The sequence below is a fragment of the Danio rerio genome, chromosome 6 (assembly GCF_049306965.1).
Source record: "Danio rerio strain Tuebingen ecotype United States chromosome 6, GRCz12tu, whole genome shotgun sequence".
Taxonomy (NCBI): domain Eukaryota; kingdom Metazoa; phylum Chordata; class Actinopteri; order Cypriniformes; family Danionidae; genus Danio; species Danio rerio.
Genome location: NC_133181.1, coordinates 41,411,928 through 41,436,180, shown reverse-complemented (window position 1 = coordinate 41,436,180; position 24,253 = coordinate 41,411,928). Strand labels below are relative to the sequence as shown.

General features: G+C 35.2%; 1 protein-coding gene and 2 long non-coding RNA genes across 8 annotated transcripts in view; 2 read left to right on the top strand and 1 right to left on the bottom strand.

The window, feature by feature from the left end:
* Window positions 1-6,733, bottom strand: part of bin2b (bridging integrator 2b) — a 13,186-nt gene extending 6,453 nt beyond the window's left edge. Inside the window, 6 exon segments of one of the 5 annotated variants that reach the window (NM_199796.1) lie at window positions 1,735-1,830; window positions 1,903-1,997; window positions 3,394-3,448; window positions 5,769-5,849; window positions 6,341-6,538; window positions 6,647-6,733. In NM_199796.1, coding sequence (NP_956090.1) covers window positions 1,735-1,830; window positions 1,903-1,997; window positions 3,394-3,448; window positions 5,769-5,849; window positions 6,341-6,445 — 432 coding nt within the window. In that variant the 5' untranslated portion in view covers window positions 6,446-6,538; window positions 6,647-6,733. 5 annotated transcript variants of the gene reach the window in all.
* Window positions 1,157-24,253, top strand: part of LOC141386321 (uncharacterized) — a 27,066-nt gene continuing 3,969 nt past the window's right edge. Inside the window, exon 1 of one of the 2 annotated variants that reach the window (XR_012408077.1) lies at window positions 1,157-1,607. This is a non-coding gene — a long non-coding RNA (uncharacterized lncRNA). The remainder of the gene's footprint in view (window positions 1,608-24,253) is intronic. The other variant, XR_012408078.1, reaches the window with a different exon arrangement.
* On the top strand, window positions 14,391-17,937 carry LOC137495995 (uncharacterized). The gene is made up of 5 exons (XR_011016030.2): window positions 14,391-14,490; window positions 15,041-15,229; window positions 15,484-15,641; window positions 16,154-16,249; window positions 16,986-17,937. It is a non-coding gene; the product is annotated as an uncharacterized lncRNA (long non-coding RNA).

The following is a 24,253-nucleotide window of genomic DNA, read 5'->3' as shown; positions in this document are numbered from 1 at the left end:
TTTCATACCCTTGTAAGTTATTTTGTTAGATAAGCTGCAGATTTGGCTTCAGTACTGACTAATCTAACATACATGCACAAATATAATTGTATAGCTTCCTATTAAAAATATTAGTTTAAAAAATAGATTTGTGAGGGGTGTACATGTATATGTCGAGCATCGTACTTCTAAAGCAGTACAGGCCAATGCCCAATTCATAAAACTAACTATACCAGTCTAAACATTTGATGAATTTCTAAGAAAGACAAGCAAACAAAAAGGTCACTATCTTTTGGCGCCTCTTGGCTATATTTATATAACAGCTCTGATTAGTGAAAATATTTTTTTCACAGTAGCATGAAAAAATGTTCAGCTGCAAAATGACTGAAAAGTAGTGCTGCACTACATGGACATCAGACATTGTGATATTTTGTTTTTCTGCGGTATTTATTGCGATATGAATTTAATTATTTCACCAGATGACTTTTTCAGATAAATTTGGAAAGAACTCATAATTTTATATTGACTAAGATGATGTCATAGGCCAGATAATCTGTACACTATATTATATTTGATTTTTGGTGAGCCTAACTGTATAGTCTAATAGTCTTCATTGCATAAAAGTTAAATGCAACAAATTGTTGATGACAATTGTAATTATTATAATTTCTTGTACACAAATAACAAAATGAAATCTTAAAGTCATAGGCCTGAAAAACAAAGCAAATAAGCACTCTTTCGCTCTATTAACGTTAAACTTCACAATCACTCAACAATATGTTTCTTGCTCAGCTATAACTCTCAAACATCCTGAGGGATGAATAAACTGAAGCTGAACTTTACATTGCAGATCCTGTGTTGTGACTATCGAAAATGATCACATTGCGATAACGATGCTGAAACGATATATAGTGCAGCACTACTGAAAAGGTCTCACTTGTTGACCTTTGGTTTGGACGGGTGTGTAAATGATGACAAAATGTTCATTTTGGGTGAAATATGCCTTTAATTATGGAGCCAGATCAGTCTCAAAAATAATACATTTACAAAATAAAATTCATACATGCACAGCACAATTTACGATTATAAAATCTAATTTGTAAATTCAAAACACAATCCATAAATACAACAAACGATTCATAAATTCACAAGTAAAAAGCTGGAATATTTTCACCAAATGAATTAAATTTGGGTCTATTATGAATTGTTTTTTTAAAATTGCGAATTGCATTTGTCTCTTTTTGAATCGTGTTTTAAATTTACAAATTGCATTTGTGTAATTTTGAATCGTGTTTTGAAATTACGAATTGGATTTTTGAATGGTGTTTTGAATTATGAATTGGATTAGTCTATTTTTGATTCGTGTTTTGAATTTGCGAGTTGGATTTGTGTATTTTTGAATCGTGTTTTTAATTTTTTAATTGGATTTGTCTATTTTTGAATCATGTTTTAAATTTTCGAGTTGGATTTGTGTATTATTGAATCGAGTTTTGATTTTACAGATTGGGTTTGTGCATTTACCAATTGTCTTTTTAAATGTGAATTGTGCTGTGCATGTATGCATTTTATTTTGTAAATGTATGATTTTTGAGACTGATCTGGCTCCATATTTAACTGTTGATTTAGAAGTGCCATAGCACTTCAATAAATAATTATTAAATATTACAGATTGTACCATGGCATTGGCATCTGATATTATCACTCTAAATTAAAGCTGGAACTAATGAAGGTTTGTAATTTGGCAGCTTTACAAACTTTGACATCTTGGAACTGTGCGGTGTAGTTCTCCATTGTTCGAACGACTTGATCGTTTAGCTTCTCCTCGTAGTCATTCCACAAAAGATCCTCACTCTGTAATATAAAAACATGATCAAGACGAGGAGAAATGAGAGATCATAATGAAACAAAAAAGAACTTGTTTACCTCCATTATGACAGTAAGATCTTCTACACCATGCCAGTCTGGTTCATAGATATCTTTAAGAGTCTGGGACAGCCGTTTGGATGATTCATGCATCACTGAAAAGTAGGGAGTGTACAAAACATCACATGACACCTTCTTTCAAAACTGTTACACAATCTGGCAGTAGTCTCATCTCTAAATCCATCCAAAAACAAGCCACTGCAAGCAACAAAGGTGTGATTGTACTATTAGGAAATTCTAAAATTGACCTGTAAGTGGTTTTTCTGATGTATGCTATAGTAATCAAGCACAAAAGAAAAAACTAATAAAAACAAACAGTGCTCGACAGAAATGCATTTGATTAATTGTATTCTAGATTAAAATTTCTACATTATTTGACTATCAAACAACCCAATTACCTGCACATCTTTACAGCCACAGGAAGACTTTAATTTATTAATAGCTTATTCTGTGCCAATACTCAACTAGGGCTGCACAATATATATTGTTTTAGCATTGATATTGCAATGTTCACATCCGCAATATTCACATCGCAAAGATATGCACAATGACTTGAAATTATAGTTGAGCAGTAGCTACAGATCACATCTGTCAGATCAGATGTTTTTAATCACTGTAATTATACAAAAATGTATATGACTTATGCAAAACAAAAATCTTTGTCCTTTTTCTAGTCCAAATATCTACATTTTAAAGCAAACACCAGATTATTCCACTGGCAGATAATTTAGCTTGTTTTGAGGAGAATCTTTTAATTGTGACTTATTTCTTCTGACGGCGAAAACAAAACAATATTTTACTTGTTTTTTTTTTTTTAAATATTTGGACAGGAAATAAGACAAAACAAATTAATTTTTTTTTTTTTTGCTGTACCTGAAAACTGTTAGACTCCTCAGAAAACTTTGAAATAGTCCTATTCAAACTATCTTGTGAATCTTTATTCATATCACAATATCAGAATTTTCCAATATCGTGCCGCCCTACTTATGACCAAGTCATCTTTTTTCATGAACACCTGGAGGCTGAAAAAAACCCTGTGGTGATTTTAGTTTCCATCAAATCTGTGCAGAATTTGAGCAACAAGACCACAACCATCTTCTTATTTTCTGCAAGCCCACATCTGCAAAGTACGCCCACAATTCAAGTGGATAGGTCAACTATTCTGGTAGACGTTTACACAATAAGCATTTTCAGTTCCATTAATAACAGACATTCACTTCCCCACATGCTCAGAGAAATGCAACCAAGACTGACTATTCTATCTTCTAATGTTCAGAACAAGCCACCATCACTTTCACAATTACCCAGCAGCATACAGGCTAAATCTGTACTGGCATCAGAGCACAGTTAGCAAGTAACTAGAAAGTGTGCACTGCAATAAACTGTTGTAACCATTATTTAGTAAAATAACTTTTTATTAACAGCTATTAATTTTTCCAATTGGTTCAATAGACTCATAGTAAATTAAGAAAATAAACATGCTGACATTACCTTTAACCGCATTGTAGTAAGCTTTAACGTCCTTGTAGAGTCTGATGCCATCTGTCTGAAAAAATCAATCAGAAATGTTTCAGTCTCTTGCGATACTAATATAGCTATTGTTAACAGTTGATTTAGCTTTGATATTTATATTTTCCTTTTTTAACTCAAACTGTATTAAGACCTTTGTTTTTAAAATATTTGGATCTCCTTATACACACTTTTAATTATCACATTAAAAGATTAAACATTGAGTTTCCAACCAGGGTAAACAGACATATGGCAGACCCCCTCAAACGGCCAACAAAGTTTGACTTTCGGTGAGTTGTACGTGTCCCACTGCCCTTTGCGTGTCCCACGGCCCGCCTCACGCTCCCACGTCCGAGTACGCGGTATTGTTTGGCGTTTTCGACATGATTTCCACGCAGAAAGCGGAAAAGACACGTCTGGAACGCAGCATTCCCCTTGATTGGTCGTTCGTTGACGCAATGCAATGTGGGAAGCGAACTTTGCCCTTTAAAACGGCTACAAATAAAACAAAGATTTAAGCAAGCAAAAATGACAGCACGTTGCTCGAAAAGCTGTGTAGAGTCTACCTCATCAGTTTTCCTTTTTTAACTCAAACTGTATTAGGACCTTTGTTTTTTTTTTGCGATCCTGCAAAATTCTTAATTTAAACGCAAAATGATCGCAAAAAAATTCAAAACATATAATCAAATTAGATTTATTTTAATTTGCCATTAATTGTTTTACATGATTTACATATAGACATATAGACTTAAAGACATTGCATACACAGTGCAGGTGATGTATTTGAGTGTCTCTTGAAAAATGCCATCTCACCTGCTCAATCACAATCCTAACATTACATGAAAGGGGGGGTTGTTTTGCAGCCTGTGCAGTAAGTAGACAAGGATGAAGCGCGAGTGATTTACATGTGAAGTCAATGTAAAGATGCGATTAGACATCCTGTGGTGCGAATTGGCCATTTTCTGTGTTTGACGCATTTTAGACTGCAAAGAATGTATGAGCAAACATCTAACAATCAGAGCAGTGGGGCAGACAGAAAACCCAGCAGCTCACAATGATGGAGATTTGTTCATGGATGACGGCTGCTGGACATGACTGTATTGAAGGACATTATTTGTGCTTTACATTTATGTCTGGTATTATAATGGGAGTCAAATTGATAAATGATTTAGTTTTTGTTTTTTTTGTTTTTTTGCTGTTGATGAGACAAACGCTTCCCTGCCATTGAGCAGTTTCTCTGCAATCCGTGTTTTAGGTGAATTACGGTAGGGGAAGCACCTGACGCATGTCCTGAGTGAGTGACATGATGTCAGATGCTTTGGGAAGTAAAATCTAAAAAAAGAGAAAGGATGATCATGGGTAAAAGTAAGAGTTAAACAACCTTCTTTTGGCTTAATCCCTATCGTTTTAGTTATTTTAGATCCTGTCTTGACAAGAGACCAAAATAAAGAAGCTTTATTTTTATGATCTGTGTCACTATCATTGTGTCAGATTGCATAACATAGTAGGCTACCTTTATAAAATGTGAATTGTGCTGTGCATGTATGAATTTTGTAAATGTAATGATTTTGAGACTGATCTGGCTCCATATTTAACTGTTGACTTAGCAGTGCCATAGTAATTCAATTAATAATTATAAAATATTACAGATTGTACCACAGCATTGTATAGGTAAATAATTTTTTTATTTTTATTTTTAAATCGCTAAATTGTTCGCAAATTTCTGTGAATTACCACCACAAAATCAGTCATTTTTAAATCACCAAAAAAAAAAAAATTGTGAAAAGCATTTAATTACTTTTAAATGATTTTATGCATATTTATGATCATCTTAAATATTGATTATGATTTGTTGTCATTATAGTGTAAAATAATTTACTGTCATTCATCTACTGTTAAATGCAACACATTCGCTGGGGTGTGATGTATCCAGGATGTTGAATAGGATTTGAAGTTTCTAAATGAAAAAACTGGGTCAATATAACATAACAAGGTTGTTAACATTATTAATCAAAAGTGTTACCAATCAAATATAGCATTTCAAAGGAGCTTACTCTGTTGGTTGTGGTTATGAAAAGCATCAGAAAAAGGGCAGAAAAGGTCATCATTAGCTACTGTAACCGCAGAAAGCTGCAGTCATATATTAACATTTTCTAAAGGTGGAGTTTCCTGTTACTTTCAATGTCTCTATCGTTTCCATAAAACACAACTTACCTAGCCCAAACCGTTTCAAAAACAGCACTGTACATTATTAAAATCAGACTCTATTTAATGCAGACTTCATATGTGTTGCACACAAAAAATAAGTAAATAAATAAATATGCAATAAATAAATAAGCTCATTATTATGAAAGTACCTGCTGTTTGTTCAGATTGGCAGAGCACTCCTCAAACTGCTCATCTTTGGTCTCCATGGTTTTTCCCAGCTTCTGCAGGACCTACAGCCAACATGACGATCACAGTAATCATCAATAACTGAACAGTCAGGCATGAAGGATCAACAGTTGTCATGATATGGCCACTGAAAAAAATGACAAGCCATGCATTCTCAGCAACTATTCCTAAAGATGAGGAAAGACTAGAAATGCACACAGGAACTATTTAGCAAATTGTACATTTCCAAATTTAGACAACTGTATATTTTTGTTGTCAAAAAAACTGCTACAGTCAGCTGAAAAGTAAATTCAAAGTAAGAGTTGAGCTCTTGGAGGAAGTGATTGAGGGCAGGAAGTGGCAGTCTTTGTGTTCACACAACTGAAAACGAAAAAACAGCTCTGCAACTCATAGTGTTGACATATTTTAGGTACATTTGTACAGTTTTTCTTTAGAACTGTCATGTTACTTGAACAAACAAGTTTCACACACAAAACACACACCCTCAGCAGCATGACATGAGAGGCATGGATCCTGAACTCCAAAACCTACCTACCTTCTCTTGTGCTCGATTCATTGATTTCTGAAAGCGTTTGGCCAGGATGCCAGCTCCCGCGCCAATGTTACCCCCAATGTTGGTACCTAGTTTTCCGTCAGCCATCTTCAGCTCAGATTAGTTGGCACACAGGCGATCTTCTCTCTGATGTCTCGGCGCTTCCTTCTATAAACTGACGGCGGCAGGGCGGAGTGAGCGCTGAGAGAGGGGTGTGAGAGCAAATCTAGCCTCACACAGTATCTATCCACTTAAGTCAAGCTGGCAGTCTAGAAGAATATACGTATTCGTTTTAAGACTCAAACTTACGTTACCACAAGTCACGGCAGGACGCTGACTAGCCAATTTTGCAACATTCCTCCGTCGTGCCCAAACGTGTTTGGTAAATTGTCATCGACGCGCGACTGCATCATCAACTTTAGTCATCAGTGTTTCCTGTTAATTTAGCCGTGGGGTACGTTAAAAATAGTAACTACTGACGTTACTTTAATTGGCCTTAACATAAAATGCTTTAATTTTAAAATAACAAAATACCTATTGGCTGACAGCGGTAGCCCTAACCATAAGTTATATGGTTTTGCAAATATATTTAACCACGACATTTTTTAGTTTAAATGGTGGCTATCCAAATAAGTTTGTCAAAGAAAGTCTTTTCACTAGCCAATAAAACAGTGATACATTTTTCTAATGAGCACATTGACTCGCAAATTGTAAGCAGAATATTTTGAGGTGGTTCTCTAAAATAGAGATAGGACTGAACTCAGAATATACTGTGGACTCACTGACAAACAGAAGTAGCCTATAGGTTGCCTGTTGACTGATGGAGAAAATTGGAGCAACTAAAAAAAAATGTAAAAGTGTTTTAATTTTTTTAATGATAGTGTGCAGCATAAAACGAGCAAATCCAGATTTCTCAGAAAAAAACATCCATATATATATATATATATATATATATATATATATATATATATATATATATATATATATATATATATATAAAACAACTTTTTATATACAGTTGAAATCAAATTATTAGCCCCCTGTGTATTTCCCCCCCTAACTTCTGTTTAACGGAGAGATTTTTTTATTTTATTTTTATTATTTTTCATTGTATCTTTGCCATGATGACAGAAAATAATATTTGACTTGATGTTTTTCAAGACACTTAAATGCTTAACTAGGTTAATTAGGTTAACTAGGCAGGTTAGGGTAATTAGGCAAGTTATAGTATAAGGATGGTTTGTTCTGTATATCGAAAAAAAAAAAAAGTTTATAGGGGCTAATAATATTGACCTTAAAATGACCTTCAAATAATTAAAAACTGATTTTATTCTTGCTGAAATAAAACAAAGAAGACTTTCTCCAGAAGGAATAATATTATCAGACATACTGTGAAAATGTCCTTGCTCTGTTAAACATCATTTAGGAAACATTTAAAAAAGAAATAACAATTGAAAGGGGGGTCAATAATTCAAATGTGTGTGTGTGTGTGTGTGTGTGTGTGTGTATATATATATATATATATTACATTAAATTTGTCAGTACCAAATGCAAAATTTGAACCTTCTAACAAAATTATTTAACATCAAGATTTGTTGATGAAGAAAAAAAAAACAAAACTATATAGCAATATATCTTATATGTAATCAGTAAGAAGTTTATAAACATTTTCAAAGGAGGTGTACTTACAGTATATATTCTAGGCATGAAAATGTTTTAGCAATTTGGTTAAAATTGTGGATTTATATTTCAAAAACTCACATAACATTCAATCGAAGCCATTTAAATGCATTGTACATAATAAATCATACCACTAACACTCCTTATATCTCTTCTACTGTAAATCCTTAAGAATCATGCATAAAACCAATGCTGAGATCAGATATGTTACATCTAACCAGAAGTAAATACAATTCCAGCATTAATTTGCAGGCTAAGATAAAGAACAGTTTGCTTCTCTGTTTCAGTCAGCTGGAACATGATACTGTTTTGACCATATCACAATATAACAATATTTGAGCTGTGGAGACTGCCAATGCATTTGCATTGTAAATCACTTAGTGTCACACTGCTTTGTTCCCACAGAATCCAAATAGGAATTCATTACACAGTCATTGTGTTCAAATATATTTGCCAAATAAAACATCAACTACATCTTAAACAAAAACCCCAAATGTACCATATCCTTACAGATAAATATGTATTTTGGAGTGAGGCTATTAATAGTAACAAGTGAGTCTTGCTTAGGTCTGAATTACATAAGCAGCATTATATAATCATTTAGCATATAGTCCGCTAACTGCTCTATTTAAACTGCTCTGGGCTTATGTCAAGCTTAATATGACACAAGCATCTGTAAGTCTTTACTTTACTGACACAGGGGCTCATAACAAGACCCTTCAACTCAGCTTAAGCAATCATAGCATTGCATACAAGCTCAACATCACCACAAAGAAACCAATGATGATCACAGTTAATTGAATTATTTTTACATTATTGCAACAGCAATGTGGATAATTGGATGTTTATGATATACAAATAATTGAGTTGAAATAAAATCATCTGTTTAAACCTAGTGTTGCCAAACATTTCAGCCCGCCACCCCCAAAATAACACATCAATAGGTCCATATAAACACTAGCATATTGACAACACACAAAAAAAGTGCAACAGTAACAACAATATCATTTTTATAGTCATTTATTAATTTGTTTGATTTAATATTAACCTCACCTAAAGAGACTTGTGGGCACATTTTCAGCACAAGTCTGTTCTAAGTCTATTTAATTTTGGAGACCGCCGCTCAGAGATCATCCTCAATGTTCAGTTGTGGCCTGTTCATTGTCATGTATTTTATTGTACCCCCCAGGGGGTCCTGACCCCTACTTTGGGAACCATGGGTTTGGACTACCTGACCCATTGCAGAATGAAGTATTTTTTCAACATCACCACAAGATGGCAGTAAAGATCATAACTTATTTGAATTACGGTTATTTGTTGTAACAACGGGGGATTTCTCAACGATCTATAAATTATTGTTTAAGTAAAATCACACATTTACTTTATGTTTTTGTAGTCTCTTATATGTCCATAATTAATTAACTGCATGTTTAGTTCAAATGTAATATGTGTTACAGCCTCAACAGATTTGTGTCGATTCTCTTTGTGTGGATTCTTGCTAGACATGAGATAAATGCTTCATTATGTTAATGAAAAAACTAACTGGCCCCTTAAAAACATTCAGTGATTATTTCATATAAGAACTAGTTATCAATTTAAACAACATTTTAAAAATATAAGTAACATTTTAATCATTTTAAAGAATATTTTGTGTACTGAAATTCAGTGATTGGTAAAGGTCTGTTATGGAACCATCAGTTCTGATAAACAACATTTAATGAGTAAACAGGATGAGTCATCATTTGGCTTCCATTCTACATTTCCTTGATGCGCAAGTTACCAAAATGTCAGTCATAAATCATTCTCTGCCTGAAGGCTTAAACCAGAGTTTATGCTAAAAAGTATCACCTATGCCTGGTTTATACTTCTGCGTCAAGTGACCGGCGTAACCCATGGCGCATGCAACGTGCGTAGATGTGCATTTATTCTTCTGCGCGCTGTCTCTGTTGGTCTGTAATAACACTTCCGAAACGCTAGTTGGCACTGAGGTGTAAATGTGCCTCTGTGTCGAGTTTCTTTGCTGCTGTTTTGTTTTTTCTGAACTCTTCCTCAATGTACAATTGTCTTAAACTTGCTCATTTGAGGCTGGAAGTGGCAGACATGCAACAACTTTAACTATGAGGTAAACACAAAACAAAACTTTCCATTCGGAGCTCGGTGCGACGTGTAGTTACATTTTTTGAGAGGTGCATGTCAGCAACACCGACGGCCACGGCGTAGGGCTATGCGTCAACACGTAGGCTGAACGGTAGCATACGCGTGTGCTTGATGCAGAAGTATAAATCAGCCTTTAGAAACCAGAGACCACGGAGATAGCAGCAAAAAAAAGACTGAATTGAAAACACGAAAACTTCCATATTGAAGAATAAAGTCACTACATGTATAAGTATACCGATACCCCAACACATAAGTCAAAGCACAAAAAGCCGGAATATCAAGCAAGACAAAAAAGTGACGTATCTAAGGGGTGACGGGGTGGATTAATCGTTTGCTGCCTGGGTCTCTTCATGGTCCTTGGGGCCTGGTGCAAAGCATGGCGGCCGGATCGCCTGTCACTCAAACGGCCAATAAAGGGTGACTTTCGGCGAGTTGTACGTGTCCCACTGCCCTTTACGTGTCCCACGGCCTGCCTTACGCTCCCACGTCCGAGTATGCGGTATTGTTTGACGTTCTCGACATGATTTCTATGCAGAAAGCGGAAAAGACACATCTGGAACGCAGCATTCCCCTCGATTGGTCATTCGATTGGTCATTCGTTGCTGCAATGCATTGTGGGAAGCGAACTTTGCCCTTAAAATGGCTACAAATAAAATAAAACAAAGATTTAAGCAAGCAAAAATGACAGCACATTGCTCGAAAAGCCGTGTAGAGTCTACCTCATCAGTCTAAGCGACAGTTAAAAGTGCGGCCCACCGTCGAGCGCTCCTATCAGCTGGATAAAACACAGTCGACGCTGTAGCTCGGTAACATCGTCTGGGCTATTCAATGACTGTGGAAATTCATCCAAAGTGACCCAAATTAAGTTATATCAATTGGCAATCAAGATTGGCAATGAAAATTCGGACCCAAATGCAGCCGGCAGGGCCTGGGGACATTTTTGATTTGTTTTTCCACTTGTCCCTCTTGTCATCGTCGACCACAAGCTATGGTGGACCACACCTGCAAAAACAATAAAGAGGAAGAAGAAAAAAGAAAAGACACTTAAGTAAAGGGATAAATAAGCAAATCTATGCAGGGTCACTTGGCACATCTGTGTGGAGTTTTCATGTTCTCCCCATGTTCGCGTAGGTTTCACCACAAGTCCAAAGACATGAGCTCTTGATGAACTGGGTAAGCTAATATTGGCCATAGTGTATGTGTGTGAATCAGTGTGTATGGTTGTTTCCCAGGGATGCCTTGCAGCTGGAAAGGTATCCGCTGCATGCGTAAAACATATGCGATTCTTTCCGCTGTGGCTATCCCTGATTAATAAAGGGATTAAGCCGAAAAAGAAATTCAACGAATCTATTCATAAATCCCTGCATAAATAAAACAATAAATAAATACGCAAATAAATAAATGAGTACATACATCCACAAATCCCTGCTTAAATAAATACACAACTAATGAATAGTGCAGGCTGATAAATAATGAAGTAAATTACACCCGTGCTGGGGGACTAAGAACACGCTAAACTGAAACGATTAGAGGCCCGTCGTTGGTTGATGGCTAAAGCAATTTAGCAGTGTGTTTTGTGTTTTTTTTTAGGACTGGCTTAAGCTGATGATTGACAGGCAGCCTCTTTCTTATTTCTTTTCAATATATTCCTATTTCTCCAACATTGGTGTAATGTATTTTGTCTATATTTATTTATGCAGGAATTTAGGGATCCCACGACCATTTCCTGATTGTTTAGCAGGGATGACTCTATAAAAGCCAAGATTTTTTTTCCTGTTGCCTTTACGGCAACTCAGTGGCTGACTTTGTAGATTAGACATGTAAAAAAATTATATCACACCCTCTGCGGGTGCTCAGGCTGGCCCACAGGATCATTGCGAAGACTCATCTGTCACTGGAGTTTTTTAGGAATCAGTCTCATGCTCTCTGCTCCTCCATGACCACCACAGATATCTGCATTTGTATTCAACAGAAGAAAGAAACTCAACAATTTTGGAACAGCTGGAGGATGAGAAAATCATCATATAATTTTTAAGATTCTCCCCGATGGACGTCCAGCATTCTCCAGCCTCCAGCGCCTAGACTGCCGCTCTGCACAGGTTGTTTGGCCAGAGAAGAAATGGTCCTCCCTAACTGAGCCTGGTTTCTCTCAAGGTTTTTTTCCCCCTTCACTTTTGTCAATTGGTGAAGTTTTGTTCCTCACCACTGAGGTGAATTTTCAGCAGTGAACATTAATTCACACTGAACTGAACTAAACAACTTTAACTCTGAAAACGGGACTGATACAGTTTCAATTAACTATAATCTTCTATACTAAGCTGCTTTGAAACAATCTACATTGTCCTATTGAGTCGATGGCTGCTACTAGCATTCTTCAAAATATCTTTTCATAAATGTTTAAAAGCCTATGCCGTAGAATAAATGATGAGGTAATTTTCATTTTTGGGTGAACTATCCCTTCAAGTTAGCTAGATTTGTGCCCTGCACATCTGTTTATTTTAATTATTATCATTGGTATCTACCAGTTAAATAAAAATGACACATAAATAATAATAATAATAATAATAATAATAATAATAATAATAATAATAATAATAATAATAATAAAAGATATGAGTATAGATTAGTGAAAACACTGAATAAAGGTTAATTACTAAAAAAGCAAAAAACATTTTAAAGAAAAATGGTAAGAAAAATGTAAAAGATCCACCAAAACGACAATATTATTGAGTGAATAAATCTATTAAAGATGGTAGCTGGCAATAATTCAATCATTCTTTAGTAAACCATCCACACTCTTTTTTATTTAAGAAAATCTAGGTGTCATTGCATCATCACATTTGCATGCATCATTTTAACATTTAATTCTGCACTGTAAAAACGCCAACTTTCAAAAAGTCCTCTGAACAAAGATTAATAAGTTAACTGAATTTAAATATTTTCATTTGAAATGCTGACAAATAATAGTTAGTTTGTTCAACAAATATGGTGCTTCAATGTGAAAAACTTAAAATATTTCGTTGAACTAATACAAAATTCTTAGTTTTGCGTTGATGCGTGCCCTTCTTGTTGGCGCATGCGCCTTATAAGCTTCTGGCGCATGCGCAATTTACTTCCAAAGCTCATTGCAGGGGGTACCTGTCACGTGCGCGCGACAAAACGAACCATCTTTCTTTCTGCGGAGCTACGTGTCAATCGTTTTTATAATCGATTGTATATAATTGTATACATGTTTTTGTGCGATGTGCTACCCATCTGACTGCCCGATCTATTTTACCAGTGTATTAATGATGTGAGAGACCGTGATAGAGCGGTTAAGAGTAGTGGTGGGCAAAGCGAGGCTTCGTGAAACACTGAAACAGTCGAAGCAAATGTGTCGAAGCTTCGAAACGTTTCGAAACCTCACTCTACAGTGACATTTAGTGGTCATTTTTTATATATATTGCACTGAAACAGCGTCAGCAAAGAACGATTGAACAAATTGAGGGATTAAACCCCACTTTGTGAAAATAGAATCCTTCAAGTAACATAGTACAGTGGTTAAGGTGTCAGACATCCATGCAGGAGTAGTAGGTTTCGAAGCCAGTCAGTAGCAGTTGTTTTAAAATGCTTTAATATCAGTTGGTAATGCTTTGCTCTTGTATCGTTGTTTCAACATTGGTCTGATATCCGAATAAACAATTTGTGAATAAATATGTCTTGTTTTTGTCTTAAAACAGGGTTGTTGCTAGATCAAAAACGGTGGCCTGAAGTTATCAAGAATTATTTATATTATTCATTAAATTTCCCATTTATTGTATTTTATTAATGTCTACCCAAACCCTAAACCCAACCATACTGTAAAAATATTTATTATTGTTTTACAGTGTTACAAAAATGATGCTAAATTGATGGCGTAACTGTAGCTGTATCCTATTTAGGCTACACAAAACAGAAACATGATTAAAATACATAAAACCATGATTTCGAAGTCGGGATTCGAACCCAAAACATCATGCTAAGCATAGAATCAATAAGCAAACCCACAGTGCTCTAAGCCATTTGAGACAGAGATAATTTGGAGACCTTGGCAGTCAAATTAGGATTCACCAGGTCTCGAAACGTTTCTAAGCTGATCGATGCTTTGAATCGCTTTAATCACGTGACTAGGTGTTTCGAAACACTTTAGTCACGTGAATTGGGTGCTTCGGATCATGCTTCGGTGCAGTGATTCGAAACACTTGCGCTTCGGGATCTCGACACTGTGTCAAAACATCAGTTTCACGTCAGCCATCCCTAGTTAAGAGCAGGCCAACGACGTTTCTGCTAAATCATAGGTATGTATGTCTTTTTTTGTTGTCATCTAACGTTATATTATTTGATATGTTGGCTTTGATGTGCGCGTGTATCCTAATACGGAACTATTTGTTATAATTTAGCCGTGAGTTACTTGTTTCGTGCACTTAGTTTTGGCTATTTACATCAATAAAAGTTTAGAGTGAATGTATTTGAAACAAATAGCGATTTCAATCGAGTCATTTGCTTTAATAACTCACGATTAATACAATGAGTATCATATAACATACCAGATCAGGTATCCAAGTCAAATATAACATTATGTCCTGTTTATCTAGATTGCTGTCAGCATTGCGCACATCATAACCTTTTTTCCCTTCGAACCAGAGCCAGTGGAACAAACGGTGACGTGTTTAACTGTGTAATTTGTGTGAAAATCGTGTGATTTTCATGTAATTCATTGCTTGATTTGTTAGCTCGACTAAATGTCTATCATATTCAGACCAACTCGCTTTAACAGTCAGCTAGCTTTTATTTACATAAAAAATATAAAGGGCTAAATATATATTTTTCTTTCTTTTTGCTCAAAAGGACTGAAATATTGACAATGACATAATTCAATGCAAGATTTCCTTGAGGAGGTGAGACTTGTTATCATCAGTGAAATTTGACGGTCATTCACCAGCAGATGCAAGAAACCTTTTCTCTTTGCCCAAAAGAAGTTGTTGAGATTTAGCCAGGAAGAAATTAGAGAGAGATAACCTGGACTTTAAGGAAGAGGTAAGTCACTATATTGCAATTGCTTTGGTTTCATTCAAGGTAGTAATGATAATGCTAAAAATAACAAACAACATTATTATTATAGGTAATTCAAAATACATCTGTATTCAGCATTTGAACATTTAAATATTTACATTTACATATATATATATATATATATATATATATATATATATATATATATATATATATATATATATATATATATATTTTATGTGTAAATATTAATATGTATGTTTTTTTGTATATTGTAGATCTGCACAGAGTTTTCTCAGATCTGTAATGTAGATCTCCTGAGACAGTTAATCGAGTGACTTGATAAATATACAGCACCTCTCCTGAAACTCTACAGAAAAGAAGGGATTCAATGGGTCCAGAGATGGATACAACTTTAAACAAGATGGATGAGCAGGTACTCATTAAGATTTTTTTTTTCTTATACACCCGTCTGATGTTTTTAACATGTGCAACATATTTTGTCCTGTCAAGAATTTCATGCTCAGGTAATACAGTCTAATAAAACGTAATTGCAACAATTTAATTGTCCAGCCCTTTTGCATTAATTTTAATTGTGTCAAGTTGTGTTTTGATTGTGAGATGGAAGTAAGATAAATAACAGATGTTTCACTTGTTTTGAGTGACCATTTCAAATGAATACATTCAAAGAGGAAAATAGAAAATAATAGCTGTAGTTTTTAACTCAAAGTAATTGTCACATGAAACTAAACATTTTTCTAAATTTGCCAACACAACCATTATCAAATTCCATTGTATGGAAACCACAAAATTCTTTTTTAAAAATAAAGCCATGTGTTTTTTCAACAGCATGAATAAAATACTATGCTCATTTAAATGTACTAAGTACATTTTTACTTACAAAACAATAAGATTGTAAAACACCCTTTGTAAATGACTTTCCTTTAGGTCACTGATATTGTCACCGATCGAGAAAGAGCAGCTCTTGAGGGATTGCCAATTTTTCTTCGTAAAAATTCTGCTTGCTTTCTCAAGATATGTCTGGTAAGTTACCCATTTTCATACCCTATTCTACATTTATTAGTCTGCTTGGTAACACTTTTAATAGCTGCACGCTATAAATAATTTTTTTAGTATTAGCGAATAGTTAATTTATTTTCTGTTAAGCATAACTCTACATGAAGTGCTCAATGATTGTATTTTTTTTAACTTTAATGATTCATTTGTATTACTAATTTAAGTATCGCATTATTTACAAACCAGTTATTTAAGAATAGTTGGTGTTTTTAAGATCATTCAGAATGCTTAAGTACACGATTAATAAACTATTCAAATTAACATTTAAATATCCTAATATTAAGGTATGTAATAATAGTTACTTTGTATGTTAGTATATGCTTTATGAGCTTAACTTCATCCAGTTGTGACCTAATCTAAAGTGAGGACTATTTATGCTTTATAAATCCCTTATGAATGACAATTAAAGGCTCAGTTATATTCTAAACAGGACAATAAACAACTTTCACAATTGAAACTGTATCAAATAAAAGTAAATCTTTGCAATTTTATGTAAAATAAAAGTTTAAAAAATTGCTAAATATTAAAAAGTTGTCAATATATTGTTCAATTATTATATATTATAGACTATTCAAAGTGTTACTGTTTGTATGTACGAAAGTATTACATGTTTTTATTTTCTTTGCATAATAGTAATAACATTAATAAGTAGTAATTAATATTACACATCAATTAATTTTCCCATTACTTAATCTCCTATAAGGACACGGACCCTGAAGACCACAGCACCAGAGATTAAAGGATTGGAATCTTCACTGTGGTGGAAGATGATAATGGCACTTCTGCATCCCTGCAATATGTGATGAACCTCGCTAAAATCTTGGAGGAGGCCATAGTACTTCAGGATATCACACATCTGCCTGCAGCCTTCGCTTACTTGTTCAGCCTCTTGTATAGACTGAATATGGAACACCCAAAAGAACTCAAATATACTTTTTAAGTGATTCAGCATGTTTTATGGAGGTTGGTGGCACATGATCTGCAAGAGTTCAGTTCATTCATTCATTCATTCATTTTCTTTTCGGCTTAGTCCCTTTATTAATCTGGGGTCGCCACAGCGCAATGAACTTGTTTTACGCAGCGTATGCCCTTCCGGCTGCAACCCATCTCTGGAAAACATCCATACACACTCATTCACACATACACTACGGACAATTTTAGCCTACCCAATTCACCTGTGCCACACGTCTTTGGACTGTGGGGGAAACCGGAGAACCCAAAGGAAACCCACGTGAACGCAGGGAGAACATTCAAACTCCACACAGTAACGGCAACTGACCCGTGACCACTTCCTAATGTGCCACTGTTTCAATGTTTTGAGGTCTGTTTTTGGACTTTATGTACTTTGTTGACAAAAGTGCAGTACACTTTAAAGACTGTATGAATGGAGTGGCTTTTAGGGTTTACTCTGATTAGATGATTGTATATTCACCTGGTTTGAGTGTTTAGACACACTAATAGCTTGGTTTTAGTAAGGTTGCCAGTTATTTTATGTTGAGGCAGTGTACAATCTTTTCAAATCTGGAAACATTCAGTACTAGTTGTGTACAAACTAGCCCAATGCTGAACACGGCTAATGTCAAATGCTGATTTTGTATGCAAATGTTTTGGATTGTGATTTGAACACAGTTAAAAATAAAAAAAAGTGAATTGACTATTCTTGTGTATTTAATTTGAATCCTAAAAATTAATAGTAAATGCATAATGAATCAGTTTGTTTTATTTTGTTCAGTAAACTAAAAAAATCTTGTTGGGTAAACATAATCATTTTTGTTCAGTAAACAAAAGATCTTGTTGAATAAACGTGAAAATTTTTGTTCAGCAAACAAAAGATCTTGTTGAGTAAACATGATAATATTTGTTCAGCAAACAAAAATATCCTGTTGGTTGAACATGATATTTTTTGTTCAGCAAACAAAAATGTCTTGTTGGGTTAACATGATATTTTTTGTTCAGCAAACAAAAATGTCTTGTTGAATGAACATGATATTTTTTGTTCAGCAAACAAAAATATCCTGTTGGTTGAACATGATATTTTTTGTTCAGCAAACAAAAATATCTTGTTGGGTGAACATGATACTTTTTGTTCAGAGAACTAAAGAATTCAACAAAATATTTTGAGTTCACTGGTCTTCAAACCCTGTTTGTTGAGTTAACTCAAAAAGCTATGTGTGATAGGTTGCCTAATTATTTTAAGTTTACTCAACTTTTTTTTTTTACAGTGTGGAGTCAGCCACAGCATCAATACACACAGACACGGTTATGTAATAACCTGATTATAAAGCTGTTTTCCCTCCATCCGCAGGGTCAGTGAGTACAAAGACTCATCACACTAACATAGACCCTCCCCCAGAACATGACATGGTCATATAGACGACACCTTCCTGTCTCTGCATGCTCTTCAAGATGCTTTCTGTCTGTCACCTTCTGTCTGTCAGCCCAAACACTTATAAATGATCAACTTTATCAACACGTGACTACAATTATTTCAAATCAAGAGGAACTTCCAATTAAAAGAACAAACAAATGATTTAAATAATAAGGTTGTGCTGTAAATAATCCATATTCATATAGCGAAAACTGAGAGTGAGAGTTATGAGAGTTATGTTTGGCTTATCCCTTTATTTTTATTCATGATGACAGTAACATTTTACTTTGTATTTTATGGTGACATTAGTATCATAAGCATATCTGTGGCTAAAGCTCTTTCCCTGTGTTTGATCATGTTCATTTGTTTTGTCTACAGTAATAATCAACATGTCTGTCATGTAACAGTTTTTGCTGTTATTCGTGATATGTTGAAAGTACTTTATTTGTTCTGCCTTTTAATATTCAACGTCTAAAATATGTGGATAAAACATCACCTCATTCTACACAGTTTAATTATTACCCCCAGAACTGTCTTGAGTGGCTGTGCTCCCAGAGAGTGGTCTCACATCTCCAAAAAACACTTTTCATTTCATCTTCGTCTTCTGAAGGACAAGTATTTTATTATGTAAGAAAAAGGCTCACAGTAGCTGTTCCAACTGCAGCAAATTCTGTTTTTTATTTTTGATATCTGGAATCAGTTTATCAAGAAATGACGATTTTGTTCTCTTTGGCTGACTGGATGGTTTTTGTTTGTTAAATGGTGTTTTAAATGTTTTAGGCGATATTCTTATATTTTTGCACATATGTTTAATTTGCAATTTTGGATGGGCACACCACTACTGAAGTTACTCTCATAATTCACGCAAAGTAACATGGGGTGTAGAAAAGGTGGAAAGGTGTTTGTCTTCTTTGGTATATTCAAAATACTTTAGATTTTTTTTTTAACCTTTATTTTTTGAATGACGTTTTATTTTGGGATTTGACAGGAGGTTAGGGGTCGGCCATTATGCAACATTGGGGCATCTGCAAGTATACAGTGCATCCGGAAAGTATTCATAACACTTCCCTTTTTCCACTTTTTTATGTTACAGCCTTATTCCAAAATTGATTAAATTCATTTATTTCCTCACTTCTGCACACAATACACCATAGTGACAAAAAAGAGATTTTGAATTTATTGCAAATTTATTCAAAGTAAAAAATCTGAAAAATCAAATGTACATAAGTATTCACAGCTTTTGCTCAATACTTTGTTGATGCACCTTTGGCAGCAATTACAGCTTCAAGTCTTTTTGAATATGATGCCACAAGCTTGGCACACCTGTCTTTATAAATTTTTGTCCATTACCTCTCAAGTTTAAACTCTATCGTGTTGGATGGGAAGCGACGGCGTACAGCCATTTTCTGATCTCTCCAGAGATGTTTAACAGGATATAGGTCTGGGCTCTGGCTGGGCCACTCAAGGACATTTACCAAGTTGTTGTGAAGCCACTCCATTTATATTTTAGAGGTGTGGTTTGAGTCATTGTCCTGCAGGAAGATGAACGTGTCGACTTCTCATTATTATTCATAGCGGAGTTTTCTTATCCTATGAGAAGAGCCTGCTTTTTAATTATTCATGACTGCACGTGCTTTCCGAAGGCAAGACACAGATCTGCCAGAACCAAGCTGTGAGACCCTATGTTGATGACTGGGTGAGATTGCATCCACGGACCCACGGCACACAGTATTTATCCATTCATGAAGGGTCGTATGTGTTTGTTTCCAAGATCCACGAGGTTTGTTGCATGTTTTTCCCTATGATCCTGTCAGGGCCAATACAGCAAAGCTGTTTGTGTGCTGCGAGCATTTTTGTCGGGAGAGCAGTACGAGTATAGCGACTTTGTCCTTTATCAGTGGAGTTCGTTCACATTTAGACACTTCGCCGTGCTGCTGTGTTCACCTAAATCCTCCAGATTACCGACAGGGCTAATGGTTGAAATAGACAGGGCAAGAGACCTGCTGCACTTAGTCTGCATTCAGACCCGGGGATTGAGGGAGAAGTCCTCACTTATAGTGTTTATATGAACACGATTATCTTTATAATGGTATAAATTGTGGTTATGTGTATATGAAATTACAAATGACAAATGTAGCAGGGCATTAAATTACTGTTTATTTCTTTGCATTTGAACTTTGTAAACTATAAAATTATGCATCTCCTCACGGTTTATGTGTCTCTTTTTGGAACACAGTGGGAAAAAAAGGGAACACAATAAAGCTGTCGTTCAGTGGAATTGCTCAAATGTTTGCAAAGGATAAGGTTTATAATTAGACATTTTGCCTGAGCAAATTCCCCTGTGGTGATTCACAATATAATGTGAAAATTGAACTTATTGGCTTTGTTAACATCTTGTATGGGCAAAAATAGTTCCGGTTTCCCTGTTATTGTGGAGTGACAATACAGACTACTGCCACCTGCTGGTACGGAAAGGAATATACCATCACGCAGGTTACAGTTGTTGTTTTTTTTGGCCTATACCAGGGGTGTCAAATCCAAACTTGGTTGGATTGTTGTGAGTAAAGTCAGGGGCCACACATACACATTTAAAAAAAATATTTATTGGAGAAAATAAAAGTGTATTAACTGTATAACATCTCTATAACACTTCATAAATCTTCATAAATCTTCATAAATGGTCTCTAACCATTATAAGCATAAAACAGTACAGTAGGCTAGCATAGAACAGTAGTCTACTTTTAAAACAATTTCATATTCAGAACAACTGATGATAAAACAAAATGCCAACAACTGTTATACCACATTGTGACAAGCTACAGATGGTTGCTGATATTGTATTATATTGAAATTATTCTTTTAGCCTTAAAAAGGCAACCTAATCATGAAAGGATCCATGCCAATTGTCGATGCCTACAACTCTGAACTTGTGGATTTCAGACCTAATATGGTGGTCTGTGAGGCTTTTTTTTTAACCTTGAGTGTGTTAAAGCGCAACAGCACCACCTGCATCTCAATATTGTAATTGTCACAGACCTAATATTGAAAGTGAGCACGGGCCACTTGAACTTCATTACCAAAACTTGTTGTCGGGCCTGATTAAATGTTTTGACGGGCCGCATTTGGCCCGCGGGCCTTGTAATTGACACATGTGGCCTAGACGATTCCAGATGCAGCTGATGCAAGTCTCTTTTGGTTGCCTCTTTGTCTTTGAATTAGCATGTCCCAGATTTTCCAGACATACCACCATCCGTCTCTAGAGCCAAAGCGTATTTTTGGAGGTTGGTGTACAGGAACAAAATGTCCTCCTACGCATGACTGCCAAATACAGTGGATAACAGTAGTGTGTGGAGGGTGATTAGAGGGGATTTATCTTGTCCGGACTGATTAGTTTGTGGTATCATGCGACAGAGAGGAGAGGAATCAAACAAGCATTCAGTAGCCAGACTGTGATACTCCAACTAAAGTCTGGTCACAGCCGTCTATGGTCACATCACTTTGAGTCTGGATTATAGGATTACATTAGGGTTTATGTTTTGTCTGTCAGGACTGAAAGTTATGGTAGGGTTTATACCAGCATATTTGAACATCAAGCTTTACAGAGTAAAAACTGTTTTGACTATAAATACGCCTCTGTTTAAGAAGTTTAAGAGTTTAGATGCAAAAATTTCTAAGCGCCATCTGAATTTTTTTTTTTTTAAATGAGCATTTATCTCGGCCTCCTGTGTGTATGATCCGTTATTTTACGGTAAAGGCCATGAAAATAACCTATTGTTTTCCATAGTGAAATTACATAACATGCACATGCAGAGCCTGGGAAAAAAGCTAATATTAAAATGAAATTTCACAAGGCTCCAGAGGTTTTTGCATCTGAACTCTTCAATTGTGCTTCCATTCATATATTTTGATGAGGTATCAATCTTCTAATGGTTAAATGCCTTCAAAATGATGCAAATTTGTATGTTTAAGTTCACCATTAATCACAATGACATCCAACATAAGTGTGATAATTGACATCTCAGATCTGTTACTATGGAATATTTAGGCAATTTCCGATTTTCACTCTACAAGTTGTCAACTTTGCATGGAAGCACTGCTAATAGTAGACAGTAGGACTGCACAATATAACGTTTTAGCATCGATATCGCAATGTGATCATTTGCAAGTCGCATCACAGGATAGGCAATGTTGAGTTTGTATTATAATTCATCATTTGTTTTTGATGCCTGTGATTGTATAATGACCTTAAAAACACTCATGCATTAGAAATTGTACCATTTGTGACCGTAACGACAATTCATTTTATTGAATTATTTTTATTTTGATCATTTACTTACTGTACTTGAATACCATTATGCCCAATTTACTGGCGTGATGTCGGGCGTTGCCGATCTGCGTTGAGGATCCGTTGGCGCCACTTCAGTGGCGTTGCTTACTGCAGAGGTTGGGACTTTCTCAACTCTTCAAGCGCCAACGGAAGCGTACATATTCTCAAACAGTAGCCGATTGCGAACGAATTTCATTGGCTGGCGCTGAAACAGGCGTTACATGAATTGACTGATTCAGAGATTGCATAGTAAATGCAGCCGCTGTTATATTCAGTTTCAAAGTGGTTTCAAGCCAAAATAAAGTGACAGCATATTTCAAAATTTTCCCCTAAAAAATGGGACAGCACTACAGCACCTATACACATCAGCATATGTCATCGCAATCTCTTGCTTTCATATGACATCAGAGGATCGCGACTGCTGTAGTTATTCCAGTTGAGTTATTTTTTGTATTTAACTTCAGGAAATGACTGAAGGCATGTATTATGTCATCATAACAATCTAATGTGGCAATGAGATCATAACTTTACTGTGCGTTTACACAGTGGCCATATCAATCTAAACACCAAAACAACATTAACATTGCTGCTAGTAATTATTATGGATTATAGATAGCGAAATTTAAAGTTTTTATTTTAGCATTTTTAAAAAAAAAACAGCAAGATGGTAAAAAACGAAAGCGGTTATGAATATATTAAAACATATGCTTGTTTGTTGTAAAAATTCGTAATGATGACAAAAAATACTAATTTGTGCATCTCTTTACTTCTGTGTGCAGCTATGCTGCCGTTTTAGATGGTGTATTCTGGGAAATTTGACTCCCCTTTGGTTTTGAGTGTGGTCCTAAAAATATCTCTGTTTCAAGGACTCTATAGCTCTTCCCCTTAGCCCTACGCCTTCAAGATAAAGAGAAATGGGACATTGGGTAAGGTGAAGGGCTAAGGGGTAAAATTAGAATTGGGACTATATCACATTTAAGATCAGCACTTTGATGCTACTTGCACTTTTCATAAAAAATATGGGAAAATGCTTAAATGAAAGATAGTGGGATAGAATCCTGACAAAAACAGGAGGGTTGACACTGACAGATATGCAGAAAGAATGATAGTCAGCCTTTAATGTCATCTTTTGTCACTTTTTCAATTGTATCACTGAACTAGGCACGATAATTCAAAACACATTTCTGTAGTTCAAACAACTCAGAATTGTAGCTGAGAACGTCTGTTATAACAGCCCATGTATTGAAAAACTGTCGGATTCGGGCTTATAATTACA